The sequence below is a fragment of the Pterocles gutturalis genome, unplaced genomic scaffold, assembly GCF_000699245.1.
Source record: "Pterocles gutturalis isolate BGI_N339 unplaced genomic scaffold, ASM69924v1 scaffold6041, whole genome shotgun sequence".
NCBI lineage: Eukaryota > Metazoa > Chordata > Aves > Pterocliformes > Pteroclidae > Pterocles > Pterocles gutturalis.
Genome location: NW_010102906.1, coordinates 32,023 through 48,108, shown reverse-complemented (window position 1 = coordinate 48,108; position 16,086 = coordinate 32,023). Strand labels below are relative to the sequence as shown.

Here is a 16,086-nt window from a genome sequence, read left to right as displayed (position 1 = left end):
CAACTCCCACTGAAAAAAAAGCAAAACAAAAGAAAAAACTGTAAAGAATGACATCCCAAAACAATCCACTGTATTGAATTCAACCATCACAGTTCAGGTACTATGTAATTACCCATATTATACTTTTGTTTTCTTGCGATCTGCTGCATACCTACTCCAAAATAGATTATGAGACAATCAGTGAATACAGACATGTGATAAGTGTACAGTTGTAACTGAAAAAAGTTACAAACGTGATACTCGGAAAAATGCAGACACTCTAAAGCATTACACTGAGCAGCATGTGTCTCTGGATGCATTTCCAGATGCACACTCTCCATGCTCTCTTCTCTAATCCTCCCATTCATCCAGCTATATGCATAAAAAACCACAAAGACACTGGTTTACATAAAATTATCTCACTCCATTTTATTTAAGATTTTCTTCTCCAGTTAGTAAAAGAAAGATGTGTCTCTCTTTATACATATGTACAAGTTCAGTTATAAAAATAGACAGCACATTCAAAGAGAAAAAAAGGCTTGGCATTTGTCTGATTCCCTCTAAATATCATATATACATGTGAATAGAAGGGGAAGGGGGAGGTCTTCACGAGTTAATTAAACACCACCTCCCCCTCAATTATCCCCTGCAAATCTGTTTAAAAATCAATCTAACTAAGCTCAGTTCTGCTATTTTCAGGTGTGCAAATTAGAGGCAGAGCCAACAGGAAGCACTCGCTCCACACTGTAGGACGCCAGGCAAAGGATTTGGGGTTGGAAAAAAAATTATAATAATAAAAAAAGTCATCTTCCGCTGTCACAGCCCAGACCTGCAACTCAACTTGCTTCTCTCTCAAGGGATGAAAGTGCCCTGGCAGAACAGCCTTTTCATTCAGCGTGTCAGACAGAAGAACTGCCCCACACCTACATCTCAGTGCAATGCAGACAACGCTTACAGCAAAGCAAGGGGCTACGGGGGCGGGTGTGCATTGAGAACGGGGAAGGAGCAACCAGAGAATGGGAACACAGATGGGCACTGGCAGCGCTGCCCCTGGGACACGGCTGCTGGTACCCGCAACAGCGCAGTGAACTCAACCAAGCTAGCATGGGTAATGATCAGGATGAAGGGGAAACACCTGGGAAGAACAGGCAATGGATGGCTGGGATACAAGACCATTTTTGACCGAGGATTTGGCTGGAAGGGGGAATGGCACAGTTTTCTCTCTTTCTCAGGACTGTTTTCTGTTACTCCCCTCGCAGCACTGCGAGCTGCAGAACCACACTCTGCTCCAGCACAGTGAGGGGAGCAGCAGCAAACTCTCTGCTTTCCCTCTTCTTCAGATTTGTACAAATAGAGCCTTATTTTGTTTCTATGCTTTTAAGAGTTCTGCACACCTCAAAAGTGAGAGAAATCATTCTGAACACAGCCAGCATTTGTGCTGATGACAACTCTGAAATGCACACCAAACTGCTGGCCCGCGGTTTCTTCCACTGCATGAAACAGCGGCAGTGCTGCTGCTCTCACTGGCCTGCCAGCCTGCTCTCTATTCTGTGACTCTGAACCTGCTCCTGACAGATGGTGCTGAAAAGAGTCCCTTCCCTGGAAACCACCTGAGACACCTTCCCTTGCATTTCAAACCTTTGAAGAACCCAGAGGCCTGCACTAGAGGAACCCGAGATTATTCTGATCACATAACATCTTCAGCTTAGCCCCCAATTACCCCCACAAGTACTCTAACCAGCTGCCAGTATGGAAATGTCTTCTGACTTTAAAGGATACTCCTGGGGTTCAGATAATGATTTCACAGGATAAAACTAATGCTGGGTTCCACCTCAAGCTACAAGAGAGAAAGTATACTGGTGTGACTTCAAGCACACACAGCTGCAGGATATTGCATGGAGCAGCTGGATGCTTTCTTGGGAATCTCTGTCAGATGCATCAATAAAACAGAAGCTGACACTCTCCCACTTACCCCAGACTCCCTTCCCTCCTCCTCGCAGTGTCTGCAAAGATAGTTTTTTGGAATACACATAATCAAAGTGCTCACATAAACCACCCACTCCCATTGTGCTTTGATTTTCTTTTCACACACGTGCTGGACAGCAACAAGGCATTCGTTTGTATGCCTTCGGCTGGCAGGGTGGTCTACTCTGAAAGCCAACACAGTTCAGAAAAGCTTTGGGGGTTCAAAATCACTACCGACCACCTGAGGTGTGGGCACCTTTGCTTTGCTTCCGAACTGGAGTTTCTGATATGAGACTGCTGGTCAGGTTTAAGCTTTTGGGGGTCCCACAAACACTGTTTCCTTTGCTCAAAGGGGAGCTCAAGGGAGAAGAGGCGCTCGAAGGTCCAAAATCTGCAAGTCCAGAAGGCCGAATAATTGCTGTTTGTAGAGGACTACTTGCAGACATGCCTAGCAATGGAAAAGAGAATCGAATCCTATGTGAGCATGTTATTCCACTTGTGGCTCTTCAACAACAAACAGTATGCTAACAATCAGTCCTAAGACCACCCTGTATTCATGATTTATGAGAGCTTAATGAAGGGGGATGTCCTTAGGATACAAAACATCTTGCAGTTATACCCAGGGTCACCTTCCGCTGGTGTAAAGCTGAAGCTCTGTCACCATCAGTTTAGCAGATTTTTGGAACCTGATGCTGTAACTTCAAAGTGACAGCAATGCAGGAAAGCCACAGCCATACCCATGGGATAAACAACACTATCCGATTTGTCCGGACACCAAAATAAAAACCAAAATATTTAGTATGAGAGAATTCCTGTGCAGATGAAACTTCTGCAGGACTAGCCTCTCAAGGTCATCTGCAGTAAAACTGGCTATCCTCTCACACCATTACTATGTCACACTGTATATTGCCTGGATCTCAGAATACAATGGACAAGCAGTACCAACAATACAACATTTTTTATCTGTTTTTTTGACAGGCTGTAAACAACAATCACCCAGACTCATGTGGCTGGTTCTGCTCTGGGTAGTCTGCTGCCTCCCCTTCCCCACATACCTTTAGAGACATTGTACCCGTATGCTGCGTATGCCGCTCCCCTGCTTGGCCCCCTGCCATTGCAGCTGCACTTCCTGCTATCGATTTCCTGCTTCTGCCTTTCCCAGTGCCGCCTTTTGATCCACTGCCCGAACCTTTAGGACGACCCCGGCTTCGACCTGACTGGCCTCTCCCAGTGAGAGGTGTATCTTGCATTGAAACACCTTAACAAGAAAAGAATGTTAAAACAATTACTAATATAGTCTCTCAGATGACTCACAAATTAATACAGCCTCATAGCTACCTACCATTTACATCCATACTGTTCCTATTAACCGATACTTTTCATTTACATTAATACGGACACTATTAGCCAGCAGTGATCCCGTGACAAGGAAGAATGTATACAAAACTTCACTTTTCATTAACCACATCTTACTAACTTGAATTACTTATTATTATTATGAATCTAATCCACAAATAGGTGGAGGATTCTGGGTTCTACTTCAGGGTGAAGCATTTTCTTATTTGAAGATAAATATGAAGTTTCTTCAATTTGCTACCTCTAAAGAAACTCGCCAAGAACTACAGCTCTACTTATTTCAGTGTAGAAAACTATGGAGGTTAAAAACATTTGCCATTATTTAAAATTACAGCTGCTCCAAACACCCACTGGAAATAGAGAACCAATTATTAGCCCAAAAGCAAAATCAAGGAAAAGCTTAGAGATTAATAGTTCTGTGGTTGTCTGTAATTTGGTAATATGCACATAATGGAAGGAGCGCCGTCTATAATACAGGAACAAAGGACAAAACTTTTAAGAGTAACTAACACAGAATCAAATCATAAGTAATTTCTCAATGAAAAGGCAATTTGTTTCCCCAAATCATGCCAACCATGCATATACTCTGGTTAGAACACAGAAAATGTATCACCTAGCCATACAAATTCAATGGTTAATAAATGTTAGTAGTAAAGGCAAAAGTACTGACCATTTATGGTATCTGAAACTGAGCCGGTAATGGAAGCAGGAGAGTTTGTTGCCCTTGACTGTGGTGCTGAAGAAGCTGGATCGTCCACAATCACAAGCATATCACTGCTGCTCTCATCGGGAGGGATAGAGCCCATATGTAATTCACTGCTGATGGATATCTAAACATGACAGAGAACAAAGCTGTTAGCTTCTCAAGTTAGGAAAGGGAAGGGCACAAGCATAATAAGATCTTTAAAAGATATACAATCACAAGTAATTAATTGGTACTTGTTCTGTTCTCCCTCATTTTCTCTAGCAGCATGATGCATCATCTGCCTAAGCACACCACACCCTCTATTTACATGCTGAGCAGAAGACCTCCAGGAGCTACTGAATTTCAATTAATGAAAATAGATGTTAAGAGGCAGGAGAGTAACAGTCTCAGCAGAGATTTAAGAAAACTGCTGTTCAACTGTGCATCTTCAAATGCAAAAGAGAAAACAACACGATTCTTAACTTACCACTACTGCTAATAAAAATCCTGGTCAATAAGGGAACAATACAAGATAGGAATCTTAATCAACACAGTATAAAACAAAATGCATTTGCTGCCAAAACCAGTTTGCAATTCTTTACAAAAGATGAAGGAAAATAAGATGTGTGCCATTGAGAATTTACAATTTAAATTCCAGAGAAACAAACACACTAATTCAAAACCAGAAGCAAGGAAGGAAACAGAGAAGGAGATGTAGATGAGATTAGCGAGGAGTACTTGCAAAGAAACTGAACATCAAGGAGCTATTTGAGGGATACTGTTTGGTTCAAGAGCAGAAAGAGACCGTTCTTGCTATGAAAGGTATTGGTATGGAAGAAGGCACACAGTTATAAATGTGAGTATGACAAAGACAGGAAAAAGGGAGGAGAAAGTAGGAAGAAAGTAAGTAGGATGGCAGGCAGCAATGGAAAAATTTCAGGGGCTGAAAGGCAGGAGAATCAGGGTATGAACTCGCTGTAAGGAAAGGGAGGCAGAGACCAAATGAAAAGGGGAATAATGGAATGTCAAATAACATCAGGAGCTGTACAGCAGCTTATTAGCAGCTGTTATTTTTCAATAAATTATTTCCATTTCCATGGTTCACCTTTTAAGACACTTCACTTCCCCACATACTTGAAGTTCTACACTAGCTACAATAATAGAAAGCGGGAATCCCACAGGATGTAAGGCCACAATCCAAATAGTATATAGTTTAAAGCAGCAGTGAGTCTTACCTCACTGAAAGGGCTGGGCATGGCAGAGTCCACACTAATGAAGGAGTCATCCCCATCAGCAGAGAGGTTGGAGTTATCAGCTGAGGGAACAAACGGGATCACAAGGTTCATGCCCTCTTTCTTTCTCTTCCCATCCAATTCATCTTCCTTCTTCTTCTGAAATAAATAAAACAATACCAGAAATGAAAAAGACAATAAAACAGAAGAAAGGGAATAAGCAACCCAAAAATCTCAACCCCTAATGCAGTATTAGAACTCAAGGAACGCCATGTCCAGAATACCCAGAACAAGTTTCTGAAGGACACAATAACAGATACCTTAAAGGCTCCTCCTTTAGTTTTAAGTAGAGTTTGTTGGGTTTTTTTCTTCCTAAAATAGCTGGAATGTTGGAGAACTACTCTTACATAATTAATTTGATTTCCACTACCTGTGGGAGTTTGAAATTTTTTACCATTACACTAAATTCCAATTAATTCATGCAAAGCCTTCCTGGCTCAAAAATTCAGAATTTTCATAAATAAATTTTAGTTTTTCAATTTCATAAACTTTCATAAATCTAGTTTTAATGATCTTTTTTAAACAAACTGATCTTCCCTTGTTCCACAGAAGAAACATAATGATATGGGTCTATCTGTGCTTGGTGCTTCATTTACATTCCCTTTTTGTCCTTGCTGAACAAAATCTTCATTGAGTCACCATTGTATATGCTGTAGAATGATCAGCTGATCATTTTGTTTTTTTCAAGCATGAGTCCTCAAATTGTCAGGTATGCAGTACTTCCTTATTTTTCAAGTTGCTAATGATACTAAAATACAGATAACTATGCTGTGTGTATTTTGTAGTATCTCTTGTCTGTGTAAGAAAGTGCCACAGGTTGATGTTCACTGGAAGAAGGCTTTGCTCATTAGACTGCCTTTGCATGAAGTGTTTCCACACCACATAACAGTGAGCCTGAAGCTCTTCCAGGTCTATGACTGAAACAGGCAACCTCTTTGCATCAAAGTACCTTTTCAGCATATTTTTCCCTTTTACGTTTACGTTCCTTCACACGATTTGTTTCTTCTTGCTGTCGCTTCTCTTCTTGACGCTGACGCACTGTCGGAAAGGAAACACAAAGTTGTCACCACTGGAAAGGTATTTCATATCCCTTTGTGAATCTTACAAGAAATTCTAGTTCTAACAGAATTGTGAAGAAAAGTCAGCTATGTTAAAACACATTGAAAACACAATTGTATTAAAACTGTTTGTATCGAAATTACTAAAAAGTCTTACAGTAAAATTCTTTCAAGCAACATAAAAGCGTATACTCCTAATACAGCTTCAAAAGTATAATGAAATACAGCATTTTTACTGATACTTTTCTTGCCATGACCTACATAATTCTTGTCAAAGCTTTGTCATTCAGGAACAATGCAATGATCCTGAATGAGTGCCAACAAAAACTTTATCACATCATCATGTCTCTTGCACAACTTCATCTCTCAGCTCAGCAGTGATATGAAACCAGCTCGTACTAACAAGAGTTGGCAATACAAAAAGAGCCAGGAAACAGAAGTTGTTATCAGCAATACATGTGTTTGTAGAGATAAAAACACAGATTTCATAAGCTAATGAAGTGGAAAATAGGGAAAATGCTGCAACACAAATTTCACATACATTTCTTTTCTAGTTCCTCATCATCCAGCAGAAGGCTGACCACCTCTTTTGGCTTCAAGGTGTCAGGTTTGAAATTGCCACCTGAAATCACCATTCTTTGGATCTAGAAGGAAAAAAACAAGAGAGGCAAAAAAGGAAAAATTACTCAATGCAGCCATGAACCATTCTCACTACCCTTCACTGAAAACCAGCCAAAAAAAGGTGCCAGTGCATCTGTCAGAAGCCAGAATTGATGCAGCTTCTCTACCATACCAAAGTTAGTAGCAAAATTTCAGGGAAAATTTAATTAAGCGTATAATTAAGAGCATAAAATATGAGAAACAACCAAGCTAGAAAGCAGGAAACTGCCCATCCCTTGTGCAAAGTTGCACTTCTTCTAAAACACCATGTAATAAACAACAAATCGTAACAGTATTAATATACTGCAGAACAAAAAGGAAAAATACAGTAATAATCCTATGAGGTATAAATTACCAGTCCATTTTTTCACAAAATCTGCACAGACGATGATGCAGATCACATTCTTAAAGGGTACAACATTTTTAGTCTCCTTGACTGAACACTAAGTCTCCATATTGAATCAGTGTCTCTGTTTAAGCAATTTACTCAAGTTCTATTACTTGCAACTATATTAAAAACAAAGCAAAACAAACAAACAAAAAAAAACCCCAAAAAAGAGTTGTAACTTAGCAAAAGAAGCTTTAGCGTAAGTCAATTTTGATGATTTGGATGACCAGCAAAAACCCTACACTTTATTTTTAGGTTGATTATCAGGTGACTCTAGTGCAGTCTCATAGAGAAAACGGGCAAGTTTCACCAATGGAAATGTGAATGCATTCACCTGGAGATGTTTCAGTTGCTGCAGCACCAAGATCATCTAATTAGATAAAAGCTAAAATAAACCCCAAGAACACAAAACATGTGAATGCTGTATACAGTATGCCTACTGCTACCAAAGAAGGTGAATATGCTTAATTTTTTCTTGCCAATAAAGCGTCATGAGGTTTAAAGTTTCTAAGTACGCTCACTGCTTGATGCTGCAGGACTGAGCTCTTCTGGCAACCCTCATACCTCAAATAATTTTCACTTGATTACCCTCCAAATTTCTTTAAAAAAAAATTCAGCTGTAGTATAACAGTATAACATGAGAGGAATCAGTAGCCCTGATACAGCAAAGACAGAAGCTCTAGTCTGAAAGAAGCCTCAGTAGTGTCATTGCATCATAAGAAACAGTTTTCATGAAGTCACAGTGTAAATAATTGGCTTCTTCCTAGTTCATATAAAGCAGCTGTAATGCTGCTGTGTTAGGGACACATATTTGTTTATTTAAACAAAGACATTCCCTTTTGGCTTCCCTTCTGTCTCCCTGCAGATAATATACTTCTTCTGTTTCTTTACTCATTTTCGTATGTGTTTTCTGACACCATTTCTGTAACTTCTTGATCCAGATGATTTCTTTATTCCTACCTCACTCTTTTCCTTAGCCCTTTGTAAGATGCGCTCCTCAATGGTGCCTTTACATATCAACCGGTACACAGTGACTTGTTTTGTTTGACCCAGTCTGTGTGCCCGGTCCATGGCTTGCTGGTCTACTGTTGGGTTCCAATCACTGTCATAGAAAATTACCTGCAAAAGAACACCAGAACAGAAAGGATTAAATAAAACCATACATTTAGAGCACCTCGTGATTAAACAAACAAAAATTGAACATACTGATAAAAATAAAAGTTCAGCACTGCACCCCACAGAATTACTGCCCCACTAAAGCCTGTATTAACGTAGCTTTGCCCAGGCCCATGAAGTCTTTTCCACTGCATTTCAGGTGAATTCAAACTAATTGACACTGTGAATGTTCCAGCTTCCATAGAATGTCTTTAATATCTTCTACAACAAGTCTGCTTTGGAGGCACAAAATTCCAAAGTTTGTCACCACATTAAATCAGCATCATGTAATTAACTATAGGCTAACCACATCACGAGCCCATTTTAGTGTTACTTACCTTAAGAAGAAAAAGCCCATCAAATTAGGATTTCACATGAAAAGTAATACTCAAACTTTTTTTCTTTCAAACCTGGATAAAGTCTAGACCAGTCTAGTCTAACACTCCTAATGCTTTAACTACAAAAACCTGAAATGCCACATTACATTCACATTGCCCTATCATTCCAATAGTACTTGATGCACAGCATGCATGCCGAACAAAAACATTTAAACAAATTTTAGACAGCAAAGTAAAATATTCAGAAAGTTACAAAAACACAGAACCAAAAATGCTCGTGCAAGGAGCCTGCAGAAGCATGGCTGTGCTTCCATCTGTTTATTTCCTCTGTTGAAGCAACTTCAAGTGAGAGAACTTAAACACTGAAAATCCTACAGATACTTACTTTCTTCTGATTTTGTGTAAGTGACAGCACGATCCAATGGAGTATTTTTAAAAAATAATTATGCAATATTTTTGATTCAGAGACATTTGGTTTTGTGTGGCTAAGGACTACAGTCTGTCTTGGGGTCAAATCTGCATGCACACAAGGTATTTGGTTAGAAGCACAAGAACAGCTGTTATTGAAGAAATGAATGGTTCGTGTAGGTCAGTATTCCTTCCCTAATGATTAATGCCAGTTGCTCCAGGATGCAAATCCTTGCAATTCACCTGTATCAGTATGCCTTTACACCTTGGGTGAGTAAGGGGGAAGAGATCTTCCCTTCCTGACTAGCTGATACTCGACTACAAATGACTTCATACTTCTAGAGGCATTGCTTCATTCTTCTGTGCACAGAAAAAAGGGTAACCGACACCTGTTCTACTGATTCCTTCACTGCGGAACCTTAGAGCAAACAGTCATACACAACATTCACTTTATGAAAGTGTCACTTGCATCTGTAGGTCCTTTCAGTCACCTAGCTCCTTTCTAGACGCTGGTACTGAAGTATGCAGGGAGAAGGAAGACATTTCCAACTCCAACCAAAAACTGTGTACCGAGCGTCCAATATTCTACAACTTAATCATCAAGATAATACTATATTGTAAATAGGAGCAAAGTAAACAAGGTTATGCAATTTCATGATGTGAATGTTAGTACTAAAAAATATTGATCAGCATGGCTAAAAGAGAACTAAAAACTTTCACACAGGAAGACCCATTTTCCTCCATAAATCATGAGTCTGGAAGGCAGGACATGAGCAGCTTGGGAAAAACAGTGGCTGGAGGCATATGAAGCAGAAAAAGCCAAGATATATTTATACTGAAAATTATACATCAGTAAGCTCATTTTTTATTCTGTATTACTCTACCAAACTTCACCTACCGTATCCGCAGCTGTAAGGTTAATGCCCAAGCCCCCAGCTCTTGTGCTTAGCAGGAACACAAAAATATCATTCCTGTAGAGAAAAGAGATGAAAAACCTCTTATTTTGTGCATGATGAATAAGAAATAACCACAGAAGTAATTTTTTTGACTCATATAAAATGATCAGTGCTATTTCTGTTACTTGAACACTTCAGAACATTTTGTGCTGCTCATGGTCAAGAAAAAAAAAACATGAATAAGAGAAGTTAATCTACAAATCAGGACTGCTGGAACACGCAAACATTCAGTTTGCAATAGCGGCCTATTAATCGCTATCAAAACAAACCAGGGCTTGTTTATCTTGCCCACACTGGAAATTAAGATTTCATATGGACCAAGAACTATTTATTGTTACGCAGAACCAATCGATGTTAAAAAAATCTTGCCTTAACAATGTTCAATTGATAAAGAAAGAAAAATAAATGTTGAAACAGGGCAGATCCAAGTTTTGTTCTAAATTTGGTGCTTTGAACAGAACAAACAACTCCATGGGGAGAGAGGAAGAATAATCTTAATATAAAAGCAAGCTGGCAAATAAAGAGGCACATTAGAAAAGGACAGGGGTCCACTGGCACAAAGAGAAGTCCTTTAGTTTAAGAACTTCTCAACTCCGGTCCTAATTGTGTTGCTGATTCAAATTAAAAGTTCTAATCTCTTTTGTCGACTTTTCTTACCTGTAAAATGAGGGTAAACTGATTCATCTCAAGATAGTCATATAACAATTAAGTTGTGATTGATTGTAAAATGTTTCTAGGATGACTATGTAGACAGTACTAATGATCAGATATCACACAAAAGGAAGAGTCATTCATTTCACTCAAATTATTTGCAACACACTGTCTATAAGTGAAATCCATCATTACTGCACACATGCTGCCCTTCACACCTTGGAGCATTTTTAGTTTGCACTAACTGTACTACGTTTACATTCCTTGGGATTCCTCAGGCATCATGAAAGTCGATGACAAACCAGTTGCCTTTGGTGAATGTGGCCCTCTGGACAGAAGGCCCTAGCAGAATATGGATTGTTATCCCACAACACACTTCAGGGTTAGGCTTGCTGGCACCACATTCAGGGATGCTGGCTGCTGTAAGAGAGATGAGGAATCCCAATAGCTGACTTGGAAAAATCCTCCAAGCCTAATAATCCTTTACACAGCGAGGAAGGTGGGGCACGCTACCTGTAAGAGTTCATTAAGGCCTAGCTACAATCTGAGGAGTCAGACAAAATGGACAACTGTTGAGATTCAATGGGAGATTCAAAGGAGACAGGTCTATATGTAGGATGACCATGTACTGATGAAAACTCAAGTGGTAACAGCGAAATCAGGATTTCTGCTAAGGCTGTGAACCTCACTAGTGCCACTGGGGGGGTAGCAATATTTAAAAACATTCAACACCGTATGGATCTGGTGATATTTGGATGGATCGTGAACTGGTTGCTGCAAACAAAGTAGACAGTACCAGCCAGGATTCCAAAGAGGTTGACATACTGTACTTGGACAGTGACAGCACAAGGCTCTCTGCTTAGAAGACACTCTGCCACACCACATCCTTTCGGTATCACACTGTCTGTACACTAGTGCATGCAAAATTCATAAAGCACCAGAAACTCTTGCTGAATGAGCAGCATGGGTCATTTCCTTCTTGACCAACTATGTGTAGGCAGTCTGTCCTTTAAAGTCCACTCATCAAATCTAAAGGGTATTTTTCTTGTCCTTCCTGGAAGAAGTGTGGGTGTATTGCATGCTATTTCGCATCTGCTAGTACAGCTCAACAAATGTAACAAACTAAGGGTTTAGGAATCCATATCCTTGAAGGTCAAGCAGAACTATTTTCTCAAGACTCAAACTTCAAGACATTCACAAGTACCCTGCAAGGTTGTATCATAAAAACCAGACTCTCAAATAACCCATTCTGGTCCAAGGCAAGATTTCCCTTTGCCCCACCTGAAGAAATTACCAACAGACAACAGAAATTATTATGAAAACAGTGAACTAATGCACACACAAAAAGTGCCAGGAACTCTAAAATTAGAAAGGTTTCTGGCAGTCCAAAATCTAAGAGTACAAAAATCCATCCTGAGCTACAACGAGCTGGGAGGAACTGAAGCCAAGCTGTCACTCGCTAGACTTTATCTTGCAGGTACACAGCCAAAGGAGTCAGCAGGTGCCTGTTCACGAGGTAGGTAATCCTTGGCCAGGAAATCTTTTCACTCTTCTAACAGTAGGACATGCATATAGACAGTCACCTGAACATCCAGCTGTGAAATGCTTCTGGAAATGCCATACGGGAATGAAAAGAAAGCAGACCATGCTGCCAGACTACAGGAACAAATTACGATTCCATAGCTATATATTTTCAGCACCCTGCTAGGATATCCTGCAGGATAGTTTAGTCTCAGTCAGGCTTTTTTTCCTGGAAATATTTCTCATAAGTAAATCATCTATAAGAGGAACTCAACTAACGTTCTAATAGCAATTCTTGTTTAGACTGGCTGACCTGTATCTCAAAGGGATTTCCTGCCGAAATTATTATTTTCCTTCAGTTGTTCTATTCATTAATGAAACCAAATTTCTTCACTTCTTTTGGTTAAAGAACCTTAGAGGAAGAACAGTCAGGATGTCAGGAGGACATCATAACCTCCAAGGAACCTGTTTCTGACATCTGCAAACAGAGAGAAAGGTACTGCATGGTCCTCTCACTTACTTCAGGTATTTGGCACCTGTTCTTTGCAAGGTTTAGTGCTCTGAGGAGTTCACTAGAAGACTCTCATCATTGCAACACAGTCCTTCAGGTCTTTAAGCCTCGTGAACTAGTGGCCTGAGAGGCTGTATATGGCTTCCCCTCCTATCTTCAGCTATGATACCTTGGGACTGCTAGCAAAAGGACTATAGTCCAAAATGCTGCTTTCACCCCACAATAAACAAAAATCTATGAACCCAACTCCTCTGAAAAAGAAAAGTGACCTTCTTACAAGCTCACATCAACATCCAGGAAGGGTAACCTTCCTGTGAACTACCATACCAAAGCGACACCTTATCAAGCCATATCTCATGGTTAAAAGGAACCTTAACAACCATAAATTCAATCATTATAGACAATGCACTCTAGCAGAGACAAAATTACTCTAAAATACATTAACTTATCATTTACATACCCTTCTTTTCTGATGTGCTCCTAAAAATTCTAAGAAACTATTTTGTTTTACTAAATCAAAAGGGTTAGCTTATCTTACTATCTAATAAAATCCAATTTTTATCACTTGTATATTAGTTTAAGGTTTCTTAATAAAACATGCTTAAAATGGTTTGTTCTGCAGAAAACTAGGTCACTTTCAAAGTCCTAGCGTATACAAGATTTTAAATCCCATCTTCACAGTGTCAATTGTCAGAGCACATAATAACCAACAAACATGTGCTGCCTTCCTACTGAACTTATTTATAAGAGATAACATATTTGGAATGGTAAGAAGCACAATAGGTGGGTACACTGAAACTGCTTCCAATACTGTTTCACAGATGACAAGCTCCTAAGTACAACTGGGTTCGATATCAATACCAATGACTCCTGGTCAGCAAACCACCTGGAAACTGTTTCAGATAAATGAGGTCCACTTGATGTAAGGATTTAACTGCAGATTTATTTCCAATACATCTTATACCAACTCTCTATGTACACACAATTTAGCACATAAACTCTTTGTAAAATACATTACCTGTTCTGAAAATCGGCTACCATGTCCCTTCGTTCAGAAATCTTTGAAGAACCATCCAATCTCATGTAGGTATGTTTCCTATAAACCATGTATTCCTGCAAAGAACACACACCAGAAAAATGTAGTTGCTCTTGAAACCGTTCATTCTTGATTCTTCCAGAAAACAAAAGCAAAATTGCTACTTACAAAACCAAACCAAAACAAACCCCAAACAAACCAAACAACCCTAAATGTCATCAACAAATATGTTATAAGCAACCTTATGCCAGACCACCCGATCTTGTTTAGTGTAAGGGGTCACCAAGCCACCAGAAGTATCAATCTACGAAAAACAATGAAAATGGCCCTGGTAACAAAGTACCTATACAGGAAATGAACAACACACAATGACTCGAGTATGGTAAGAATGCAGCGCCGTTAAAGTCAGTGTTCTTCTGGGCTTTGACACTGATACTCTCTCAAAAAACGTAAAATATTCTCCCTTCATGTTATTTCATAGTCCAACTTGAGTACTCTTATGTTTTAACAGAACCAAAAAACTTTTGGTAGAATATAACAAAGACATTTTAATTCATGCAAAATGTAATTTGACCCCTCATCACATTAATGTGATTCCCACTGAAATCATGGACAATCACTCTTCCATACAGGAGAAAACAATCATATTGAGAAAAACAAACATGAAAATCTTAAAAAGTATGACACACACACCTGCATGAAATAACAGTACTGAAATTATACTTTATCCTGTTAAATTAAAATAATTTTCATCTTTGTACTTATATCTGCCATTTTGTAATGGCTGAATTAAAGCAGCAGTTCTTCATCCGATGTTAAATCAAACAAACTTGGTTTTATAACTTTGTAAACAATGTGTTTTGTGCTTTCTGCCCTGCACAGATTAGGTTAGTATAATACCATAGTAGTTACACTGACACTGTCAAAATACTGTTAAAAGAAATAGGACATGTTACGTTCTTTCATATTGCAGTAAGCAGAGGGGGTGTATTTTGTTATTTCTGGTCAGTAAAAAAGTAAATATCTATTACTACACAACTTTTGCAAGGATATTCTCACAAATGGAGTCCTTACTTGATTTTTAGCTTGCTTAACTCCAGCTTCTGTTAATGGGCGTGGAGAAGGAAAAACAGAGGACTTGGTACACAGCTTGTTTGGGTAATAAAACCCAACAAGTAAAGTTGAGCATTTAGGAGGTGGAATAGCAAAATGGTGTGCTCCCAAGCCTTTAAAGTGGAATGCTAACAGAAAAGACAGATCAACTAAACACATGGCTTTATGAGCTTCATGGTGTAATGCAAGGTGTCAACAAACCTGCATCATGTCCAATGCTTCCCGAAAAAAGAGGCAGAGGAAGCAATGCTGGGCAACGAGACAAGATACAGAATTGCAACCATGCAAGTTCTGTCTTTCCTTACAGCAACAAAAACAAATTTCAGCTTGTGATTTGTTACTGAACTACTAACTGCTGACCTCAAAATGCACTCCTGCTCATACAGGACTCATGATATAAGCAGCTATTGACTCAGACTTCTCATTTTTTCTCTTTACTTTTTTGTGGAGAAGACAGTATCCCATGCCAAACACTGCTGAAGGAGCCCATGTACACCTAGGACTAATGGCTGAAGGATCACAGAATCTTGATGTTTTAGCGGTACTGAAAATAGATTGCCAAATGCAAATATTTTCCCACCTTATATTTATTCACAGTCAGGGAAGTTTATCAGGCTTGCCTCTTTGAAACTAACGTACATCACGTCTCCTATTTTTTTACTCAGATAGCCATGAAAGTTACTACTACTAATCCTTCACTGATAAGGGACAGAGGAATTGTAACAGAAGACATTCTTCAGATCCAGCCAAAAACTCCAACTTGCTGTCTTCAACAGAAGCCCAGCGAAATAAAAGGATTTTTTTCTAAGCATTATAAGTATTACCAAGAGGAAAGCAAATTAATAGTTCTCCTACTAATGTCTCTTCAGACTAGCTCTTTGGTGGCTGGTTGCTAATCAAATACTTTTTTTTTTTCTTCTGAGGCAGACTGACTATTCAAATAATGAGTATTGACTTAATTGCTAATTTCTTTCCTATCATATAAGCCAGAGAACCTCTTACTATTAAACTTCT

The 16,086-nt window shown here is 39.2% G+C and overlaps 1 protein-coding gene across 1 annotated transcript in view; it reads right to left on the bottom strand.

Moving 5' to 3' along the window:
- Positions 1-382: 382 nt before the first annotated feature.
- The window catches only part of LOC104471217 (DNA helicase INO80-like), a gene marked incomplete at its 5' end in the record, with an annotated part of 46,733 nt that continues 31,029 nt past the window's right edge, over positions 383-16,086 (bottom strand). The window contains 10 exon segments of the mRNA XM_010086475.1: positions 383-2,392; positions 3,000-3,038; positions 3,041-3,202; positions 3,971-4,130; positions 5,221-5,376; positions 6,227-6,315; positions 6,877-6,979; positions 8,344-8,502; positions 10,183-10,255; positions 13,942-14,036. Of these exon segments, the coding sequence (XP_010084777.1) occupies positions 2,175-2,392; positions 3,000-3,038; positions 3,041-3,202; positions 3,971-4,130; positions 5,221-5,376; positions 6,227-6,315; positions 6,877-6,979; positions 8,344-8,502; positions 10,183-10,255; positions 13,942-14,036 (1,254 nt within the window).